Source organism: Eublepharis macularius, chromosome 12, assembly GCF_028583425.1.
Source record: "Eublepharis macularius isolate TG4126 chromosome 12, MPM_Emac_v1.0, whole genome shotgun sequence".
In the NCBI taxonomy this organism is placed as follows: Eukaryota; Metazoa; Chordata; class Lepidosauria; order Squamata; family Eublepharidae; genus Eublepharis; species Eublepharis macularius.
In genome coordinates, this window is record NC_072801.1 from 58406991 (window position 1) to 58428987 (window position 21997).

Below are 21997 nucleotides of genomic sequence, written 5' to 3' on the forward strand. Positions count from 1 at the left end.
CCACTATGTTGCCTTACGTACTATCTGTTGCTTTAAATAGGTGCTCCTATGTCAGCCCTAGAATTGCTTATGTTCTGTTTCAGCATTTCTTCAACTCTGTATTGGATTCCTGCTAATGTTATGTCTTTGTAAACTTGTGTTTATTTACCCTATGGCATTATTTATGAAATTGTCCTTGATACTAACTGTACTAATCTCACACTGTGTTATCCACCTTGAGTTTCAGTGAGAAAGGCGGACTATAAATGGCATAAATAAAATAAATAAAAATAAAAGTTTTCAATAAAGTAAATATTTAAAATATTTAAACTTTGATCTATTACATCACTGACTCCCCATCATCTCTCATTATGAATATTCCATTCCACACCAAGCTTGTAAACTGCAACTCACATGGGGGTGAAAAATTCTGAGAAAGGCCCGTTAATCAATGTTGTGAACACAACTGGGAGACTTCCTTTCCCCCCTCCAGACATGATACTAATTCCCTGCCCTGGTCACAAACTGAACAGCTTTTTCCCGATGATACCAGGTAACATACAAGGTGCTACAGGTAATATCTTATCTATAAATTCCTGCTCTGCTCTCACAAACTATTCTGATTCAACCTCAGTCTCCGCATCTGGACTATAGGTATATATTATGCCAAACTACCCAACCAAGTTATTATGGTGACTGAGAGAATATTCACAATGGGTTTTGAATGCTTTCAAGCATTATACAAATCATAAGTTGTATTATCCTTCTACCCCCTCCCTCATACACACATTTGGTACCCAATTTTAAGATATTTCTTCAGAGGGTATTCAAAAGCAAGAGAAAAGATCTGAGCTGAGTAAATTTCTTCTCCCCCTCCTCATAATTTTCTCTTTCAAAAAAAGTAAAATGATGTTTCCTTTATTTTCATACAAACTCCCAAAAAAAGCTAAACAACAAAAAAGACACAGATAAACAAACAGTACCTCAGAGCAAATTAAAAAAGAGAATTGAAGGTGGGGGGCCTGAGCAGTCCAACTAGTCCACAGTAGAAAAATAAACCTTAAGGGGAAGGGGTTGCTGAAGAAAGGGAGGGCAATAGTTGAGGAAAGGTGGTATATATATTCATATCATCTTTAAATTTATCTGGGGGTGGTGGCAGCTTTTTAAGAGTGTGGCCAGGCCCCAGTTTGGTGGTGGTAGGAAAACAAGGAGAGGAGGAAGGCTATAAATATATTTCCAAGCTGGGAAAAGGAGGGAGCCAGCCTTCCCCTTCTCATCGCCTCAGAAGAGGAGATGAGGAGGGAGAGGGTGTTACATTCAAAGGCTCCATACATTCAGCAAGAAAAAAGGTGAGGGGTGCAAGACATGGTGCCTGGAGTCAAGAAGCTGAGCGTGGGAATACCCCCCCCCCTCCATGTAGTGTTTTACAGTCATTGCTCCTGCCCAATTGCAAATAATTTTTTTGTGGGGGTGAGGGAGGTGGAGAGCAGATTGATGTCTTAGTAACCAAACAGGGACTAAAGTAGTGCATACCAAGCCATTACAGGTAGGGAGCACAAAACCAGGAGGAGAGTCTTGTACCTACAATTTTGGGGGCAAGCAGAAGTGATGTTGGCTCCCTACCCAAGGGAAAGAGGGAGGGCTGAGGGATAAAGATTGCTCCCCCATCAAAAGGTCATTGAGGAAAGTGTAGAAGTCTATTGGGTATTCAAGCCCATCTTGTACCCATGGTCAGGGTTAGATCTTCACTGGAGATATAGGGGCATTGAACTGAGGGCTGGTTCCCTCCTCTATCCCACACCCACGGGGCTCAAACAAATGAGTACTGGTTGTTCACAGCCCTGGCTCGTCCTTCCGGCTCCTCCGGCAGGGAGAGGGTACCCCCTCCCCTTGCAGCTGCTCCCTCGTCTGCCTCCAACTCCGTCAGGCCCTCCTCCTGGACTTGCCCCTCGGCCTCCAACAGTCCATGGTCAGGATTAACTTGAGGAGGTCGAGCTGGAGGGAGTGGAGGTGGCGCCGGCGGAAAGTTACGAGAGGTGTTCGGTTCTGTAGAGAGAGCGGAAAGACATGGACAAAGAGAGGATGGCTGGAGGTTAAGTGAAGAACAGGCATGCATCATCCAAGATTCTGTCCCCAAAGTCACCGAGTCCAAAACAGGCTGCTTTCCTACCCCAGTGCCTTTAAGCTAAATAGTGGCAACAATAGTGGCTGGTCAGTCAGAACACTTCAAACACCTTGGAGGACAACAGGATGGGAAGGGGGAGCAACAAACAGCTCAGACTACAGCTTTGCACCATTATATAGCAATGGACACCCATTAGACTAGCTGTGGTGAGACAGGAAAAAACGTCACCAGGATTATTACAAAAAGTTAGTGCAGCAAGAGGAGCAAGTTGGTATTGCTTTCAGGCTATGAGTACATTTTGATGATTTTTTAAAACAACTTATATAAAATATGCAAATTGCATTGCCCTCCCATTTGCTCATTTGGCATAAATTAATCTGCCAAATACTCTGATCAGAAGATTTTGTTGTGCCAGTGCATTTTGATGTGGATGTGCTATTTAGCCTTTTAGATAATACAAAACTGTTAGGGTTCTAACATTTGGGCTGCATCCATAGCTCTGAAGTCTTTGGTGGGACACACAATTAACTCTCTCCTCTTGTGCTGTGCGGGGAATCAAAGACTTTCTGGGTTTCAACAAATTGAGGTTTATTATAACATCCAAACTGGGTGAAGTGACAAACCATGCTTTGTTTCTTGTCTTTTATTCTGAAGCCATAGTTGAATCCTGGTCTATAGTCCAGGTTTGTAGGCAAGAAACAAACCTGTGCTGCTGAGCTGAGGTACCACTCAAGTGGAGTTGATTCAAAACAGGAAGTCTTTATTCTGTGCCTCACAACAAGGGACAGAGGAAGGAGTAGAGAGCATGAGAGGTTTGTTTGTGATGTCTTAACACACTTTAATTAGCTCAGCTCAAACAGGCAACAGATTTTTTAAAAAAAATTCTATTGAACATAATTAAGAATTTGTAAATCCACGAGTGGCTTGACCTCCTTAGAAGAGGCATTCCTCCCTTGCTCTGTCACAAGAGGACATGTTTCTTCTAAGATGATCCATGCTGAAAACCGTGCTTTTGTTTTTAGATGATGCATATTTTCCTAAAGCTAATGTTTTATTCAAGCACAAACATCTGTAGATTTTGAATAATCAACTAAAACTCATACAATTAATAAGCTAGTTATGTTTTGCAATGATTTACAAGTTTTATTTTTATTTAGTGGCACTGCATATTATTTGGAGTACCAACTCTTATTTTGAAACAGACTAGTCCTACTAGCCTCAGAGAGATGCAAAGTGCTGCATATACAGGACACTTTAGCATCACTACTGGGCTCCTACCAACTCATCCATACCTTCTCAAACCCACACAACCAGAAACTTGACATTTTAAAAAAAAACGAGTTTCTGCATGCTGTTCCCATGGCATATTTTGCACTGGGATGGGAATTGTAAGATACTCACAACTGTAACAATACTCAACAGAGAGGTCTTTAGCAAGTTATTTAAAGCAGATTAAGTTTGCGTATTGAATTCTGAGAATTCCATGCATGTAAATTGCCATACACCTTATTTAACAGCACAAATGGCACAGCAGAAAGCTAGAAAGCTGGTGACTGGCTTCCCTACCAATGTATTGTCGAAGGCTTTCACGGCCGGAGAATGATGGTTGTTGTGGGTTTTCCGGGCTGTATTGCCGTGGTCTTGGCATTGTAGTTCCTGATGTTTCGCCAGCAGCTGTGGCTGGCATCTTCAGAGGCGTAGCACCAAAAGACCTCTGAAGATGCCAGCCACAGCTGCTGGCGAAATGTCAGGAACTACAATGCCAAGACCACGGCAATACAGCCCGGAAAACCCACAACAACCATCGTTCCCTACCAATGTTTGTGCAGCACAAAAGCACCAACATCAAGTTGAAGTTCTTTAGGACACATTTTTTTAAAAATCTTTGCAGTTCAGCTCCCACCACTAGAGGTAAAAGTGTGCCATTCCTTCCCCCATATTTTCTCCTCCACACATTAATTCAGCTCCTTTTAGGGGATACCTACCTTACGTTCATTTCTTTCTTAATCAGTAGGACAGCTGTCCTCTTAAATTCTGGAAAATGCTCTGAGCATCTCATTAGACATTATAAAGACTACCAGGCAGATCAAGGGAAGGTAAGGACTGCTCAGTAGACATGGTCACAAAACGGAAAAAGCCCGAAACGAGTTTCGTGTTTCATCACGATCCACGAATTGCGAATCATGAAGTTTCATGAAATTAACACGTTTGCCGAAACGATTTGTTAGTTTCATGATTTGTCAGAACCCGGGGCATTTCAACGGCCCCCTTTATACCAGGAGATGCCAAACTCGCAGGGAGACTTCAGCAGGCTCTCCTCCACCCACCCTCCCAGTTTGCAATACGTTGATCAGGAAGGGAGAGAAGGGAAGTGCTACCAGAGTACATGACTGAAACGGGGACCGGGAGTTGCTGGATCAGAGGAGGACAAAGGACTGGCCGTGGTGAAGCTGGGCCGGGAAGACAGAGTGAGGGGTGGGGTGGAGGGAAAAAGGCACCCTCACCCAAAGACCTTCCCACAGCAAGGCCAAGAGCTGGAAATAAGAGGCTTCTTTCAGTCTCCTTAAAGCAGCAGCAGCCAAAAGCACAATCCCAAATCCTTCCACACACTCTCCCACTCCAATCCCAGCAAAAAGCTGACATAGATCAGAACAGGAGGTCTGTGATTGGCTGACAGACCTGCCTAACAGAGTTTGGAGGGCTGAGATTGGTGTGCCCATGGTTACAGAAGGCCCACCTCCTTGGTTGCCTAGGGGACTGACCCCCCCGCTCCTGGCTGTATAGGACAGAATGGAAGCTCTCCAGATGGCTAGAAGAGCTGCCAATCAAGGGTAAGTGGGCTATGATTGGGGTTTCCAATGGCAACAAAAGGTCTGTTGTCTAGGGAATCAATGGATCGGCGCCAGCCTGTCTGCAATTACGAATCATTCACGAAGCTAACGAAACAGGCAAAAAAGTCATGAATTTCGTGATAACTGTGGCCCCACAAAACGCTGTTTCATGGTACACAAAACGGCCCGTTTCGTGACAGTTTGCTTCGTGTTTCGATTCGTGCCCATGTCTACTGCTCAGTTCTGCATTTCCTTGGCTTGACATCACCCTCAATTTCTGCCTCTGACCTGCTCTGAATGAGGAGTTTGGGGTCAGTGGAATTCAGAATTGCAACAGCCATATGTGGCTTGCAGATTGCTTGGAGGGGGGGGGGGGTGGAATGGTACAGAGTCTAGGTACACAGAGTTCCATCTGACCATTCTACTCAACTAACGGCATTGGCAGAAAAGCCTCATGTGTTGGAGGAAGGTGCTACTGCTGGGTGCACAAAATGGGTGGATCCACCCATTGACTGTAACTGCGCGCCATTATAATATCCACGATCAATCAGGCTGCATGGCACAACACTGCTGTAGCCCAATGCAGTCGGGCCCTGAAAATATGAAGCTGCTTTACACAGAATCAGACTGCTGGCCCACCTTGCTCATTGTCTCTTCTGATTGGCAGCAGCTCTCCAGGGGTCTTGTGTAGAGAAAGGTTTTTCCCAACTCATGTTGCTGCCCAATATCTTTATCTGGATTGAATCAGGAATCTTCTGCACACACATGTGCTCCACTTCTAAGCAATGGTCCCACCCCTACTGTATGTATTACATTAAAATAATTATAAGGTTACTAGGGAAGCATAGAAGACGCCAATAGGGCTGCATACCATACAGGACATGCTATCTGCTGGATGTGGCCAGCAGCAATTCCTATAAGACTCCAGATGCTGTTTAGTCATAGAAATTAAGGGCCAGTGGTTGAGGAGCACCTTCACTCTTAAAACCTCTTCCCTGCCTGGCACTGCATAACACAGCAGATGGTGTGGACACCGCACACTTGCACGACCCATGGAGAGTGATGGGCTATGGTGTGGGGCTGTGACACACACACACACAAACTCTCATATCCATGCCTTCTCCCCAGCCCCCCTACAGCTAATGCACACTTACACGCAGTCACCCGCGGAGGCGGCAGCAAGGATGGAGATGAGGTTGGGGGGCGAGTCAGGGTCCCCACTGAACCCAGACACCGGCGCTCGGCTCCCAGCCCGGTCCCGGCCTGTGACAGAGATGCCCACGTCAGAAATAGGGAGAGGGGTGGTGGAAGAGGGAAGAGCAGCTCAGAGAGATGGGAGTGAAAGGGTTGCCCCCCCCCCTATGTTGCATATGCATATTGTACAGGGCTGGAGCAGAACACTTGGAGAGGGAGAAAGGAGGGTATACGCCTGGAATTATGATGGAAGAGTATGGGAGGGAAATGGAGCATGACATGGACAGGAACAGTGTTTATGCTCTCTCCACTCCCCATGCCTCCCCCAGCTCTGTTCTTCCTGTTCTCACCGTGCAGTCGTTGCGAAGCAACCACGTAGCTGACGAGCGTCACGTCACTGGAACCGCCTGACTCGAGGGGGATGGGATGGACCCGGAAGTGCTCCAGCATGTCAAAGATGGTTTGGAACCAGAGATGTTGAACCCGGCACTGCCCATCCTCATTCAAGGAGAGGCGCAGGTGCTGGTGACAGGAGAAGGCCTGGTGAGAGATCACTCACGAGACACTCTGCCTGCTTGCCTGCCCCAGAACTTTCCCCCGGGTATCCATGCCTTTCGTGCTTACCTTGGCTTTCCCCTGGAAGTTAAAGGTCAGAACGTATTCGCCACGCCGCGTCTCACTCTGCCGCACTAAGAAGACACCGTGACTGCTGGCTCCCCCTGCCAGCACCAGCTGGGCTGCTTTGAGGCGGGACAGGGTGCCATGGAACCATGGGTACTCAGAGAGGGGGTGCTCTGAGTCACCAAAACTTCCTCCACCTGGGTCTGGCTCCCCTTGGAAGAGGAAGGAACCTGAGACAAGGATATATGGAGTGGTAGATTCCCAAAGCCCAGCCAGAGAACAATCTCACTCCTAGCTGCTGCCTGACTCCAGCCCACCAAAGAGAATGCAAGAGCACTGGCTCCCATTTTATTGATTTAAAAAGTCTGTGCAGTCCAGCAGCCAGATCTCAATTAATCTCAAAAGAACCAATGAACAAGAAAAAAAAGGGGGGTCTTGTGAAAAGCTGCCCCATTAGGTGCACCCTGCACTTTCTCTGGTAGACTGTTCCGAAGTACTGGCACCATAACCAAGAATGTGCAGTACGACCCCATCAAATGGGGGGCTGACCTAAGCTGGTGCACAGGTTTCTACCGATAGAGGTGGTCTACTTCAAACCATTACCTGTGGCGTCTGGGGTTTCAGGGAAGGCTGTATGGAGGAGGCCAGTAGGAAACGGACCTTCGTCAATAGGCACCCGAGGAGGCAGTTCAGGAGGCAGCAGCTCCATTGAGTCAAAGTGCGAGGCAGCAATGGAGACTGAGCTGGGGGACATGGACGCAGATGGGCGGTCCATCAGTCCACCATAGGCACCTACAAGCATACACAAGTACCAAGTCACTGTCTGGGCAGGCATTTGGTTTCCTAGAAAGCTCCTGTTTCAAGTAACTTTAGGATACATTTTGTTTATTATTTCTTTATTATTAATTACTTTATTTATACTCCGCCTTTCTCCCCAATAGGGGCCAAGCGTGGCTCACATTGTTCTCCTCTCCTACATTTTCACCTCACAACAACCTTGTGAGGTAGATTTGGATGCAAGTGTGTGACTGGCCCAAGTTCACCCAGCAAGCTTCCGTAGCACAGAGGGGAATCAAATCTGGGTCCTACCAGATCCTAGTCCAACACTCTAACCACTACACCACACTGGCTCTCTACTGAGAACATCTCATATGCGTTTACTTATTTTTCACTTAAAGAATTTATAGCTCACCTCTCGACCATAGGTTCAGAGGAGAATAACAACAAGGTGGAATTAGTACAAATTCCATTGCCAATAAAAGCCTCTTTCTCCCCTCCTTCATGTAACCCAGATAATTTGGTCTGTCTTGCTGCAGCCCACATGTTAGTTGCTGGCCAGACTCATACGGGAAAAAGCAGCCTTTTAAGCACTGAATAGATCCATTGACTATTCAATTAGATACAGAATTTATTTAAAGTAGTGGTCTATGGACTTGGATTCATCAATGCACAAATAGAAACATAAGGAGCCTTAGCACAATTCTGCTGGCACGATATCTTGCACTTCCCTCCCTATATATTTCCCAGAAACTGATTGCGTAGGATCTCATGCAAGAGGAAACTAAAGTGGGGATACAGTAATTTTGATTTAGTGCAAGACCTTGCACAAGCAGAAATTTTGCACTGGATCCAACCCATGATCTTATGGGAATGCCTACAGCTAAGAAACTTGAGGCCCTGTACAGCCACTGAAACAGGTTTCAGAGCTTTCCCCTTAGACCTAGTGGCCTTCACCAGCCTAATTCCAATGCTTCAGTAGTTTTTAAATTGTGAAAAAATATTCTTGTACAGGGTCAAGTGGAAGTATACAGATATGGTTCTACCAGCATGTAATAACTTAACATCAAAGGCATTCATAAATGTTAATTTTTAAAAAGATAGTTATTGTATCAATCTAATCCAATTCCTTTACATATTTTAGATTAACTTCCTGCAAGTATTCACTTTTGGGTTATATGTTTACTTTCCTATGAGTGCAATGGTCAATTGGTTCAATGCCCATGTAAGACAGAAATGTGTTAGTTAGTTTTTTTATTTACAAGATTTCTTTAAAAATAAAAAGACTTGAAAATATGGGTAACAGCTAGCCTAGACATCAGAGAGTAGACAGTAAATGGCAGATCTAAGTAAGGAAGTAAGGACGGATGGAAGAAAGGATGGACGGACAGATGGAAGAGGCTCCCCAAGGATCAGTGATATTTAATTTGCTCTTAAATGACCTTGATTAGGAGATGATCAGCCAAGTTTGGCATGTGACACCATATTATTTAGTATGGTTAAAATCAAATAGGGGTTGTGAAGAGCTCCAAAAAGATTGCTCTAAACTGGGTGAACAGGCAACGCCAGGGCAAATGAGATTTATTTCAAGTGCAAAGTGATACACATTAGGGTGAAGAATCTCTGCTTTAATTATACAATGATAAGATCTAAACTGAGAGCTGCTGACCAGAAAAAATATCTAGGAGTCATAGGAGATAGCTCAGTGAAAATGCCAGCCTAATATGAAGTTAGTCGTGAATAAGGCAAATTCTATTCTAGGGAAGATTAGGAAAAGGATTAAAAACAAGACCGTTGGTATTATAATAGCCTTGCATCTGCTTATGGGATGACAGCATTTGCAATACTGAGTAGAGTTTCAGTCATCATATCTCAAGAAAGATACTGCAGTGCTGGAAAAGGTACAGAAAAGATGAACTAAAGTGTCTGAGATGGTGGAGCATCTTTCCCATTTGGAAAGGTTAAGGAGTTTTGGCTTTTTAAGTAAAGATGGGACATGACAGAGGCTTACAGATCTACGCATGAGGGTGGAGAAAGGGGCTAGAGATAACTTTTTCTCTGTTTCCCGTAACAATGGCATTCGAGGGCACCCAATGAACTTGACAAGCCATAGATTTAGGACAGACAAAAGGAAATACTTCTTCCCTCAAAGTAATTAAATTGTGCAACTCACTGCCAGCTTGTTGTGATGGCCACTAGTTTAGTTAGGAAAACAGACCGATCAGTAGCCATGGCAATGGGCAGCCCAATCCTAAGTGGGGGGCTGGAAAGCGCTCAGGGAGAGGACTAAGGCTTGCGCAGGCATAACTCACACTTACGTGGACATAACCTCCACTTCGCTAGAGGCACGTTTGGTGGCCAGACGGAGGCATAAGTGTGGCGCAAGTTTCTACACCGGTGCTGGAGGGGGCGGGGGGCAGGCCATGAATTAGTTGGCTTCCAAAGCTGCCCCAGGCCTGGGAATGCCCCTTGCAGCGGCAAAAAATTAGGCCACAATAAAGGAGTAGCCCATAGGCACCCATTGAATGGGAACTCTCAGGCCCCCTTCCTGGCACCCAGCCCCGCCCACACGGCTCAACGGGGCATAAGATGGCAACTACCATGAAGACCAATCAGCGTGCACCCCCATAGTGGACAAGTCCCCCTCCATGCACTGAATCAGCTCCCTGGGCACTCTACATAACTCCCGGCGGCGCCACCCATGAACCCAGGTAAGTAGGGAGGTGGCTGAAGGCTCTGCTGGCAGTCCCCTGCCACAAGAACTTAGAGGGCAAGGTGGGAGAGTGGGTGCTCATGGTGGCAGGCCATGAGTACACTGGGGGGACTTAGTGGAAAACAGGGAGTAGTTTGCACTCACTCAAGGGAAGAATAGCAAAGTCCAGAATGTCTGACTAACAAGAACCACCCAAGTTCTCTTGCAGGTTATCTTGACTCCGGAGTCCCAGCTCAAGAAGGGGAAAGGGAGCACTGACAGGTAAGAAGGAGCTGGGGCAGCAGCTACTCCAGCTCGCTGATTTGTGCCAGCAGCCCCCCTCACCTGAACTTTCCAAAATGCCAACCTCTGCAGATGAGGCTCGCCAATGAGGGGACAGTGGCAGTGCCTGCCTGCCAAGAAAACTGCTCTTGACGCAGCCTTTGGGGAGGAGGCACCAGCTATCCATTTGGGAGCTCTGTTCAGATTCCCTCAGCCGGGGCCCCTCATGGCAGAGATGGAAGTACGGCCACAGGTCAGGTTGACTGGGTGTTCATAACTCCCTATTGATGGAGGGTGCTCAGCCCCTTGACTTTCTCCCTCACAGGATAAGACCATCCCGATGCAGAGCACTTTCTCACCAGAGAGTCATGCTGCAGGCTGCACCTGCGACACTGGAGCCGCCACCGCCACCGCTGCTCCCAACCATGGACACCCTCTCAAAACGTTGTAGACTGGATTGGCCTTGGACCGGGCTGGGTCCCTTGCCACACATGTGTCTGTTTCCCTTGGAGGCAGGTCGCAATTGGTCAGGGAGACCATGTTGCATGGCTGTTCCAGCCTCTGGTGATCCTCCACGAGTGCCATACAGGTCCAGCCCCGGGAGCAGTTCCCCAAGGCAGCCCGCATCTCTACCTTGCCCCTGTGAGTGCAGGATGAGAAATGAGTTTTGTGGCCCTGACTGCTGCACAAACTGCCTTTGCTCCCTTTCCAGTTGAGGGACATTGGCAAGACACATGTCCAGACAACCTCTTCACCTTTTCCAGTTTAATAAAATGTGTTGAAAAACAAACTGCTTGTCTGTCTGCTCACCTATAAATGACAGTAGGCCCCCCAACTCCCCGTAGGGATGTCTTTTCACACATCCTGGTGAATGATTCCTGGCTCAAGGCTGGGATGGATGAGGTGGGCTCTGCTGCCGGGAGGAGCAGGTGTCCAGTGGCGCCTTGGGGGCCCATCCAGCTTCCCTGCCCCTTTCCCCCTCTCAATGTAACTTCAAGGTGGGAATTGTAGTGTGGCCCGTGTATGCCTGGTGGGGTGGGGCGGGGCGGGGCATCACTGAGGACTCACATTCTCTGATAGACAGAGTTGCTGGCAACTGATAAGCCAGGCAGATGACCCCTGCATGTGGGGAAAGGGGAGGTGCCCAGAGGTGGGGGATGTGGAATGCCATCTTGGAATCTCTGGGGCTCCTCTGGGAGGCTGGACCACCCTCCTTTTCGCAGTTTGTGGAGGTAGGGATGGTGTTGGGAAATCTGGTGCAGGGGGTGAGGTGGATGATGGCCCCTGGAGCAGTTTCTCTGGTCCCACAGGCAATCTGTCCATTCTGGGGGGCATCACCTCAGGACCGTAGCATGGCTCTCGAGGTCTAACTCGCGTTCTCCTTGCATCTTTGTGAAGCAGTGATATGTTCAAATGGCGCTGCAAGTCCATAGGCATTTGTTGCTTCCATCATCTCCAATGGGCCTTCTGGCCTCTCATGTGGTTGCCAATGAGCACTCCTGACATTCACTAAAGAACCTGCCCACCACCTGCCTCTTCAGGACCTGGGGGCTGATCCCAAGTGCTGCAGGCTGTGAGTGCAACCCTTGCCAGGTCCTGCCGCCTTTCTGGGCTCACTTTTCACAGAGGGGGTGCATCTCCCAGGGCGCAGCATTGGCAGAGGTGGTGAGGGTTGCAAGCGAGTGGTATTTCTGCCACCAGTTTGCCCCTTGTTGGGAACGGGGTCGGATGAGCAGGTGGGCAAGCACCCTGTCTGCACCATCAGTGCCCCACCCCCTGGGGTGGGGCTCCTCTCAGGGCAGGCACCTCTGCTGGACTGCAGCAAGCTCAATCATGGAAGGCAACCGGGGACAGGAAACACGGCCTCGGACTGGCTACGCTTTCCCCTGCCACTCACAGTGCTGTCAACTGTTGCCGCCCTGAAATTGGTCAATCCTGGATGCGTTGCCTGGGCACTCTTGAATGTGCCTTGCAGGGCTCAGCTGGCTGGCCCAGCTCTCCCACAAAAGTCCTTAGGAAGCAGATGAGTGGTGCTGCATTTACACTGATGTGTAGTCGCAGGCGCCAGACGAGGCCTTAGGATTGCACTGTAAATATTCAGAAGCAGTGAACTTCTGAACAGCAGTGCTGGAGAAGAATGACAGGCATCTTGGGCTTCTGTGTTGCTGCTTGTCAGCCTTTGGCTGGTAATTGTGTGAGCACAGGATGCCGGATTCAACGGACCACAGGTCTAATCCAATGTAGCTGCTCTTAAATCCACTGCGGAGAGAGCCAGTGAAAGACCAGAAGCGCAAGAAATAGTCTCTAGTTTCTGAGCCTCTTAACAAGTGTACTTGAAGATGGCCATTTTTTTAAAGAAATATTTTATTAACTGCATGAATTTTTACTATATTAACCTTGAACAAGCCCTGACCTGGATAGCCCAGGTAAGCCTGATCTCGATGGATCTCAGAAGCTAAGCAGGTTTGGCCTTGGTTGGTATGGATGGGAGACCTCCAATGAAGACCAGGGTTGCAGAGGCAGGTAATGGCAAACCAGCACTGTTAGTATCTTGCCATGAAAACCCTGCCAGGGGTTGCCATAAGTCAGCTATGACTTGAGGGCACTCTCCACCACAAAACGTGAACAAAATGGGATTTTGAAAAGAAAATGCATATTAGATGGTGTAGTATATCTTTAAAATAATGTTCTCTCCCGTGTAAGAGTGCTTAAACATTCATAAAGTGTTATATCCCACTGGAGGTTCATAAAACTTAGAAGAAAGGATACAACAACAAGGGAGGGAGGAACAGCATGTTTCAGTTCTGCATGACAAAAAGTTTCATGAGGCAGCCTGAAGCACACAGGTCTGACTCTCTCTCCTAAAGACAGCTGGAAGTTTTGCCAGGGCAGCGGAAAGGATCGGGTACAATGGGAAATGCCACTCACCTTGGCTAAGCTGTTCGTTGCTTTCGCTCGGCACCATGGGAAGCTCTCTGCTGGGCATGCTCTCTGAGTGGTTCATGCAGGGCTGTTCCAAGCTATCGGTGCTCTCTCTGGGGAGGTAAGTTCTATCAGCCATGAGAGCTAAAACAGAATCTCCATGTACAGAGACAGTATATACCTGAGTAATAAACTTCAGGAACAAACAACAGGGGAAAATGGTCACTTTCATGCCCCGCTTATGAGCTTCCCACAGACATCTCATCATCTGCCATTGGAAACAGAATGCTGAACTAGATAGACCTGTTGTCTGATTTCTTAAATGATTATTATACAAGGATCAGAAAACAACCCTCTCATTCGTAAAGAAGGCCAGTCAGGTTCAGTGCAACATACCCCAGGCCCATGCATTCCTGAATGTCTGCCAGCCATGAACGCATCTGTAGTGAGTCAACCGTCTCAAGGATATACTCCAAGGAACTTGACAGCTGGAGCAGGGAGGAGGAAACAAAATCTGTAAATATCAAGTGGCCAGGAGGCCTACTCCTAAACCCCCATCCAAGAAAAACAAAGGAAGCATCAGTCTGTGAGAAAGGGAACCACAGTGAAGGTTAGGAAACAGTTTATGGAAAGCACTGTAAAGAACTATTGAGATCAAATGCAGTTTTAATGGAAATACTTCAAGAGTCACCATGAAAACATAAGTTGATAAAAAGGGCTGATTCACAGACTATTATCTTAGCAAGGAAAGACCAAGAATCAAGCTCATGTCTTCTCTGTTCCGGCTGTCAGTCGCAAGCAGCCACTACTGGTAGCAGTGACTAGAGAGCTCTTTTGGCAACCTTGTCTTGCTCTATGCCCGTCTAGAAAAGATTCCTATCTACCACAGGTGTTCATTCATAGTTATTGGCTGAATTCCCTGTATGTTCTGATGAGCTGTTCTCTCTCCTGAGAAATGATTAGTACTCCCCACCCCAGCAAAGACATGAGAAAAAGTTGCTAGGGTGAGAGAAGTCTGCTTGAGGAAATCAGCCAGTCCTGGAATAAGTAAGGGAGTGCTGAAAAAGAGCAGGTGTGGGGTGAACATTCAGCTGTGGATTCCTCTTCGTCAGAAATGGAGGACAATAGGAAAAGGAAATACGCGCTAAAACCCAAGCTTGCATTGGCTGCTGGTGGAAAGAAGCTTTATTGCTTCTTTTGAAAGCCAGAGCCAGCAGAAAAGATATCCACTTTCTTGTATTTCTCTTGCTGAGAATACTTCGACAGGTTTAAAAAGCATGTTTTGTGGTGTCTACTCAAAAACACATGAGCTTCAACAGATTTTGATCAGGCAAGCAAACCAAATCACAAAGCAGGCCCAAGGCAAGCAGTTGCTATTTTCTCTTTACCCACTCTGACCATTTGCTGACCTTGAGCACAAAGGTGTTCTCCTTGTCAGGCATTTCCAGAGGTGTTGTGGTTCGCACATCCACTACGCAGGAGCAGGCAATGCTGACCCGTGGCTTTGATGCCTAGTGGTTGAAGGCAGGGAAGAGAGAGAGTTAAAGAAATCCCAAACCAGGAACACTCTTCACAAAGTGCCTTTGGTCTCTCCTCACCAACTCCATACCCCGCCCCCCACCTTAGTCCAAAGACCCACTGCTCACCTTCGGTGGGATGTAGAACTCCAACAGGTAACCCTCCCCCTCCCCTTTTCCTGCTTTGCGCAGGAGAAGACGGCATTTCTGCCAGCGTGTCCTGGTGCCCCCGCCTGCCCCGTCATCAGCAACAATGTAGTTCAGCAGGCCCTCACGCCTCACACTAGCAAGTTCAACTCGTGGGGCAGCTGGGGAGGCTTTATTCAGTCGCAGGCGCTCAAATCGGTGAGTCCATCGGTCGGCGTCACCACCCCCTGAGGAGTTGGAATTGCTGTTAGCTCCAGTGGTTGCTTCCTCACCACCAATGGAGGATGATTCAGCTGAGGTCTTCCACTGCAGAATGCCACGGACACTGCCTCGGACACTACGGCTAACGTTGCGCAAAGAGAAGCGCTTCTTCAGCTTTGGTTTAGTGGCTGCAACGGCAGCCACAGTAGAAACATCTTCAGAGCTGCGGGATTGGCTGCTGGAGAGGCCAGAGGGTGGCCCAAGTGGAGGCTCCACGGGGGAGGCAACTGATGAGTCACTGCAGGTCTCCGAGAGGTCACGTGCTGAGGAACAGCCGGTGAAAGGAGCAATGTCACACCGAGGGGGTGAATCACTGGCATAGGCCCGGCTCACCTCTGCCTCAAAATGCTCCAGGAAGTGCTCTGCAAAGCGGCGCGAGAAGGCAGCTTCGGCTCCAGGTGTGGCAAACTGTGGGTTCTCACCAAGGAAGGCCCGGAAACGACGGGCAAAGTCCACTGCAGCTGCACGTGCATGTGCCTCACAGAATTCCCGCCAGCCAGGAGACGGTAGAGACACAGGCTCCGTCACAACCCCTCCACCTGCTGGTGACAGGGGCACTGCACTCCCGTTCATGGTTGCCCAGGTGGGGCCAGTTGACAACAAGCCCAGAGCCAGGACTGGGCTGCTGCTGGCACCAGTGGCCTTGTGACCTACAGAAGGAGGGAGGGAGAGATTATTATGAACATAGCTGGAGGAAACCATGTGATTGAACTGCTGCTGCAAGGTCATGGAGCAGTAAACGGGGAGAAAAACACCCCGCACGTACTCAAGAGAAGCAACAGTACAATGACATGGCTCCAACTAAGCATTTTACCCAACGTGACTGCCTACAATATCACATCCTTATAACTGTGTAGAGGCCTCTTTGAAAAATTGCACAGAAAAAGTAATACTATCTCTAAATACACAATCATTAAACTGAAGGAGAGGGACTCATTGTGACCTCCCAGGCTGCACTGAGAGCAACAACAAAAAGACTGCACAAGTTTCAGTCTAGAGTTCTGTGCATATTCTGATCTTGCCTTGTAAAATCACCACCCATATTTTCAGGGAAGTACAATGGCAGCCTCAAAAATAAGGATCTTTCCCTTATAAAGGGCAACAGTGAGATACTGTAAGCTTTTTCCAATGTACAAGAGAATTAGACCTCAGAGGAACCTTTTCCAATAGCTGTTCAACACAGAAAGAAAAAATTTGGTCAAAGCACCTTTGCATGTGGCTTAACAGCACACAAGCCTCCTCCTTGGCAAAAATCAACAAAATGGCTACAGCTTGACAGCCCAGCCCAAGCACTAGGGTCCAGAGAAATAAAACAGATGCCTAACAGAAAGTAAAAAAGAGCAGCCATCAGTGGACCAGTTGGGCAGCTGGTTCTGAGATTCTTGCAAAGCCTATTCAGGATCCCCTAATATGAAATGCTTTATTAGTTACTCCTGAGCATGCACCCTTCCTTCTCAAATTTAACATACACAGATGGGCCATAATATTCTAGAAAATAAGCATCATGGGGTTAACTGGTCACAAGAAGACTGAACATATACACTGGACTGGGAAGGAGAATTTTTCACAAGTGGGATGTCATATGGGGTCTGAGTGAAAAGAACAACAGTCTACCAGCTTTTTAAGAAGGTATAAGCTTTCAAGAGTCAAAACTCTCTTCTTCAGATACTGGTGACCAACATCTACCTGAAACATAAAGGGGGTTCCTGATTCTGAACACATCTCAAGGCACCACAGCATCATTCCTTAAATTAAACATGTTCCTTCTCTACTTGTTAAGTAAGCATACCATAGCAACCAGCAGAAGAACCAAATCCCAGCATGTAATGCTTGCTAGATTCTTTTTAAAAAGCTTTTAAAATACTGAAACGTTTTATTTTGAAGTCAAGACACAGATACACATGCATGAAGGTGATAGTATGCAGCACACACCATCCCATGAGAATTTGGCTATAAGCGGACTAGGAAGGGAGGAATAAATTGAGGGGGCAGAAAGATAAATTAGAAACCTTCGGAAAGAGTCATAAACCAAACACCCGTCCTGCAGGTGCGTATTAGGAGATCAAATAAAGGAGAAAAGAAACTGCTTTTCACGCTTCTCTGAGGTGACTAGGCCCAATGCAGGCAAAGGGTTCCTGCCCCTTTAAAGGCTGTTTACAATGAAGAGTTTTATCAGACGCAGTTCAACGCAGCGTTTAGACGGACAGGAGTCCTCGCAGGCTCCAGACCTGGCAAGTGGCAACCCTTTGGGGGAGGAGCAGGTAGAAGCCCGTTCCCCTTTGGGAGTGGCAGGGAAAGAGGCTCGCCGCATCGACGCAGAGGAGGGAAGCCAGCTGGGCTTCGTACGTCTGTCACTCACTCACCATCCCGGCCTTAGGTCCTTTGCAGCCAGGGTTTGTCAGTCCGTCTGTCTCCCTGTTTCTTCTCGAGCGCCACTTCCGCTTCCGGGTCTCCTTGCTCAGGTAACCCCTTCCTATTTCCTTCCTCTCAGTTCCGTCTTCGTCATCAGCCCGAAGGGAAAGGGGCAAGGAGGGTTGTTTTCTTAAATCATAGAGAGAAGGCCCACGTTGAAGCCTAGAGGGGAGGGGTCACGAGAACCGTGACGTCACCGTTGTTGACGCAGCTTCCCTTCCTCATTGGTTGAGTCCTCCATGCGTTGTTATGACAACCCAAGGCGTTGATCCTACATATGGGCCTTGATGCGCCGCAGTTCTTTGGCATGTTTCTGCCGCTCGTTGCCCGGGTGACGAAGCAGCGTAGGGTGGCCCTGGTCCAGGTGCGGCTTGGAGGTCTCCCGGAATTGCAACTGACGGAGATCAGTTCCCTGGGAGCAAATGGCTGCCTTGGAGGGGGGCTCTATGGAATTATAGCCTGCTGAGCTTCCTCCCGTCCCCAGGCTCCACCCTCAAAATCTCCTGGTCTTTCCCAACCCAGAGTTTGCGACTCTGCGGCGGCGGCCTGGAACCTTTCATGTTTAGGAGGCCATCTCTGTGCATATGTAGAGTGCCTTTCCCGACACTGAACTGCCCGCCCCCCGCCGCTGAATACTATCACTTTTTTAAAAATCACAATCTTCCCGTTTATGTAATGTAAGGCGACAAGGCCATCTCTCTTGAATCCATTTTTGGGAAGGGAAAGGAGTATCACGTGGAATCCCAACCATAGCATGTGAAGAAAGCATAGGATCCTTGCTGGAAAAGATTAAATATCCCTACAGCATCCTGCTTCCCATAGTGTCAGACCAAGATGCCCCTGGAAAGGCCCGCAGGCAGAGCACAGAGGCCAAAGCCTCCTCCAGCTGTTGCTCTGAATCAGCTCAGTATTTAATGGTACACTGCTTCTGAACTTGGAGATCCCATTGCTTCAGCTGTGAGCCCCTCCTCCTAGCTCCCAACAGTGACTGCAGCCATGAAGAGAGGGCAGCAGGCAAACTAGCAAGGCAACCCTCCATTGTGCCTGCTTCCACCTTAAATGGCAATCTCCTTAACCAAGGAACATTTTGTACTGAGTTTTTAGAAAGCAGGGAGAGGAAGCAAAATTTAGTATAGCCTAAAACCATAATGTTGGCCCCAGGATCTGTCAGGCTCCTCAGACTGAATCATACCAATTGGGTATCATTGAATCATACCAAATGGGGCTTTTGTCCAGAACCTCAGCTCAAGGGTTAAAAATGGTTAGAACACACAAGGGCAGTCATATTTTAAAAAACATAAACCAAACAAGACTTATCATGAGCAAAGAGAGCTGCAAACTGCTAGGAATGATGTTCATAAATTTGTCCAAAACATTTGACTGAAAGCATAATTCTATCATTTTACCAAGGAAGCCGCAATCTGGACAGGATCACACGTAAAGGCTGCTAGTATTTTTATTCTCAGCCAACCTAAGTTCACCTGTAATTCCTGAGCTTTCTCTGTGGGAGTAAGAGTCTGGGTCATGTAGTCAGGCACCAGGACTGGAAGGGTCTAGACACTACTATCCATTTCTAATAGCTTGCAGCAAATTATTTTGGCAGCCAATCATAAGTGAATGATGTAATATAAAGGTGATCATCTAAGTTCTGATGTGCAGCTGCACAGTGCAAGGCTTTCAGTTCAGAATGGAACACATAAGAAAGTGCCCAGAAGAGAGAGAGTATGGGGGTGGAGAATTGCACCCAGCATTCTACTGATGCTCACCTGTCCTTTGCCCTAGTGCATTTATGCCGCAAGAAAACAGGAACGTAAACCCCAAACCATTTGTATTACAGAACAGCAACAAATACATTTCATTGTAATAGCCAAGTACTGACGGCATGACACACGGCACACAATAGATCCTCACACACCTCCAGAATATAAAACTTCAAACTGGTTTCCAAGCCAAAGGAGTACACTCGCATCAGTACAAGCAGCGTAGGTTCAGTGGCTAAGAGTGTAGGAGTAGGCTCTGGGAGCATCACATTAGAATTCCCACTCTGCCATAGAAGTGGGTGATCTTGAACCAGTAACTCTCTGTGTCTAACCTAGCTAGCAGGGTTGGTGTGTGAAGAGTAGGGGAGGAAATGTAAGCCACTTTCAGCCCCAAATGGGTCCAGAGTCTAAAGGATGCCACTGTGACAAAAGCACAGGTGAAACAATGCGATCCCACGTCTTCCTTACAGTTTAGTGTTGCAGCTGAACCACACAACTAATACATAAAGGAAGCTTATGGCTTCTGCTTGCTGAATGGGTCACAAGAAAAAGGAGTCACAATTTGAAATATTTGTAGTGCCTTCTGCAAATTGATGAGGCTGTTCCATCCATTTTGACCACAAAATAAGTACCTAGTGAAGAACTGAAGCATAGTGAATCACTGCTCAACATGTTTCCAGATGAATAGCTCAAGACAAAAAGTATGTACTCTTCAATAAAAAGTGAAATGCTGAATATTAGACTTTCAGAGATAAAATTATATAGATTAAACTGCTGAATGTATTTTGATCTGTGCAAATTAATATATTAGTTCAAGAAAAGTAAGAAAGGAGTGAAACTGGGGTGATAACTGAAAGATCAGAGGAGGCCAAGCAGTAGATAGATTTGCTTGCAAAGACACATCATGGATTATTATAAAATAAGAAACAATGGGAGCCTTGTCTTAGATTTCCCTTTCCATGTGAAGAATCCTTTGATACATTTCAGTTCATGTGTATCTTTAACAATGCTGCCTGACATTTCCCCCCTTTATTTATACTCTGCCTTTCTCTCCAACTAGGATTCAATGTGGCTTATATCATTCTTCTTCCCTCCATTTTTTCCTCACAACAACCCTGTAAAGGTAGCCTAGGCTGAAAGTGTGTAACTGGCCCAAGGGTACCCAGCAACCTTCCATGGCACAGCGGGGAATTGAAACTAGGTCACTCAGATCCTAGTCCATCAGTGTAGCCACTACACCGATCCATTTAATGGTTAATAAGGCGGCAGAAGCTCCATGATATACACAGAGACAGTTATGGTGCAGTTTATTCACTTACTTAGAGTCCACTTTCCTCGCTAAGACTCAAGGTGGAAAATGTCTGCATTGAGATGGTACAGATGGACTCTCCTATATAAGTAAAATATTGCTGACCTCCAGTGAGCCTAAGGCACTGAGATTTTCAAACTCTTTTGAAACTGGATCCACTGTTAAACTTACTGTGTATCGTTTGGGCTCTACCATAGTAGTGTCTCAAGTCATTGGCAGTGCAAGTCTGGGAAGCATTGTTTTCTGCATGCTGGAGGCTAACAGTGAGCAGAACCCCCAGTAAATGACAAATGGTGCAGTGCGAATAGAGACAATGTTGCACCTCTCTCCCCTCTCTTCTTTCTCGCCAGAGTGAAGGCAGAACCTCCTCTCCCAGCTCAAGAGTTTCCATTGAAGAGAGAACTTGCAAGAGGGTTGCCACCTATGTAGCATCAGATGACAGGGGCACCAAATCAGAGCCTCCAAATAAGACTGAAGTGGACGAGTAGGTTTGTATGGGAGTAGGCGGTCCTTCAAGGTATACAGATCCTGAGCTGTATAAGGCTTTAAAGGTCAATACCAGCACCTTGAGTTGGTCCCAGAAGCAAATTGGCCCAGCGATAGGGTCCCTACAGTCTTCAAAAGCAGGCTCACTATTCTAACCTTCTGCATCAGGGGAGTAGCAACCATCAGCTTTATGATGACAGAATCAGTAGGGGTTGGATGAACTGGTCTTGCTGAACTCAATGAGACATGTTCAAGTATGCAGAGGATCAGGGTCTCCATGTGTACAACAGGATGAATTCACCAATGTTTTGGGACTTTCCCTCCAAAAACTGGAGATGGCTTGAAAAATCACTGTTTTTGGTATGTCCATATTCTACTTTCATCTCTGGAAACGGATCTGGTAGGATTTTGTACTATTTTAAAAACCTGCCTAATCCTCTGATGCAAGAATGAGGAAAAGGAAACTAGTGCATATGGCATTATAGGAAAATGCCACTTATGCCACTTTCAGTTCCCTTAAGAACTGCAAGTCTCCAGCCGCAGTCCTCAAACAGGCTACAAATCCCCAATCTGAATTCCTAGGGAGACATCAGGTACGAATGCTCTGGATGAAAGTACAAGACACCTTGTACTTACAGGCAATGTCTTAAAACATTTTTTTTAAAAAAACCTGATTTATAAC

At 47.1% G+C, this 21997-nt stretch overlaps 1 protein-coding gene across 1 annotated transcript; it reads right to left on the minus strand.

The window, feature by feature from the left end:
• Positions 1 to 1906: 1906 nt before the first annotated feature.
• SH2B1 (SH2B adaptor protein 1) lies at positions 1907 to 17885 on the minus strand. The gene is made up of 10 exons (XM_054995013.1): positions 17712 to 17885; positions 15070 to 15998; positions 14833 to 14934; positions 13820 to 13911; positions 13430 to 13536; positions 7354 to 7542; positions 6754 to 6980; positions 6480 to 6651; positions 6090 to 6198; positions 1907 to 2025 (listed from the first exon to the last, which is right to left on the minus strand). Exons 2-10 carry the CDS (start codon positions 15919 to 15921, stop codon positions 2007 to 2009), a joined length of 1869 nt encoding a protein of 622 aa, XP_054850988.1. The 5' UTR covers positions 15922 to 15998; positions 17712 to 17885; the 3' UTR covers positions 1907 to 2006.
• Between the last annotated feature and the right edge of the window lie 4112 nt (positions 17886 to 21997).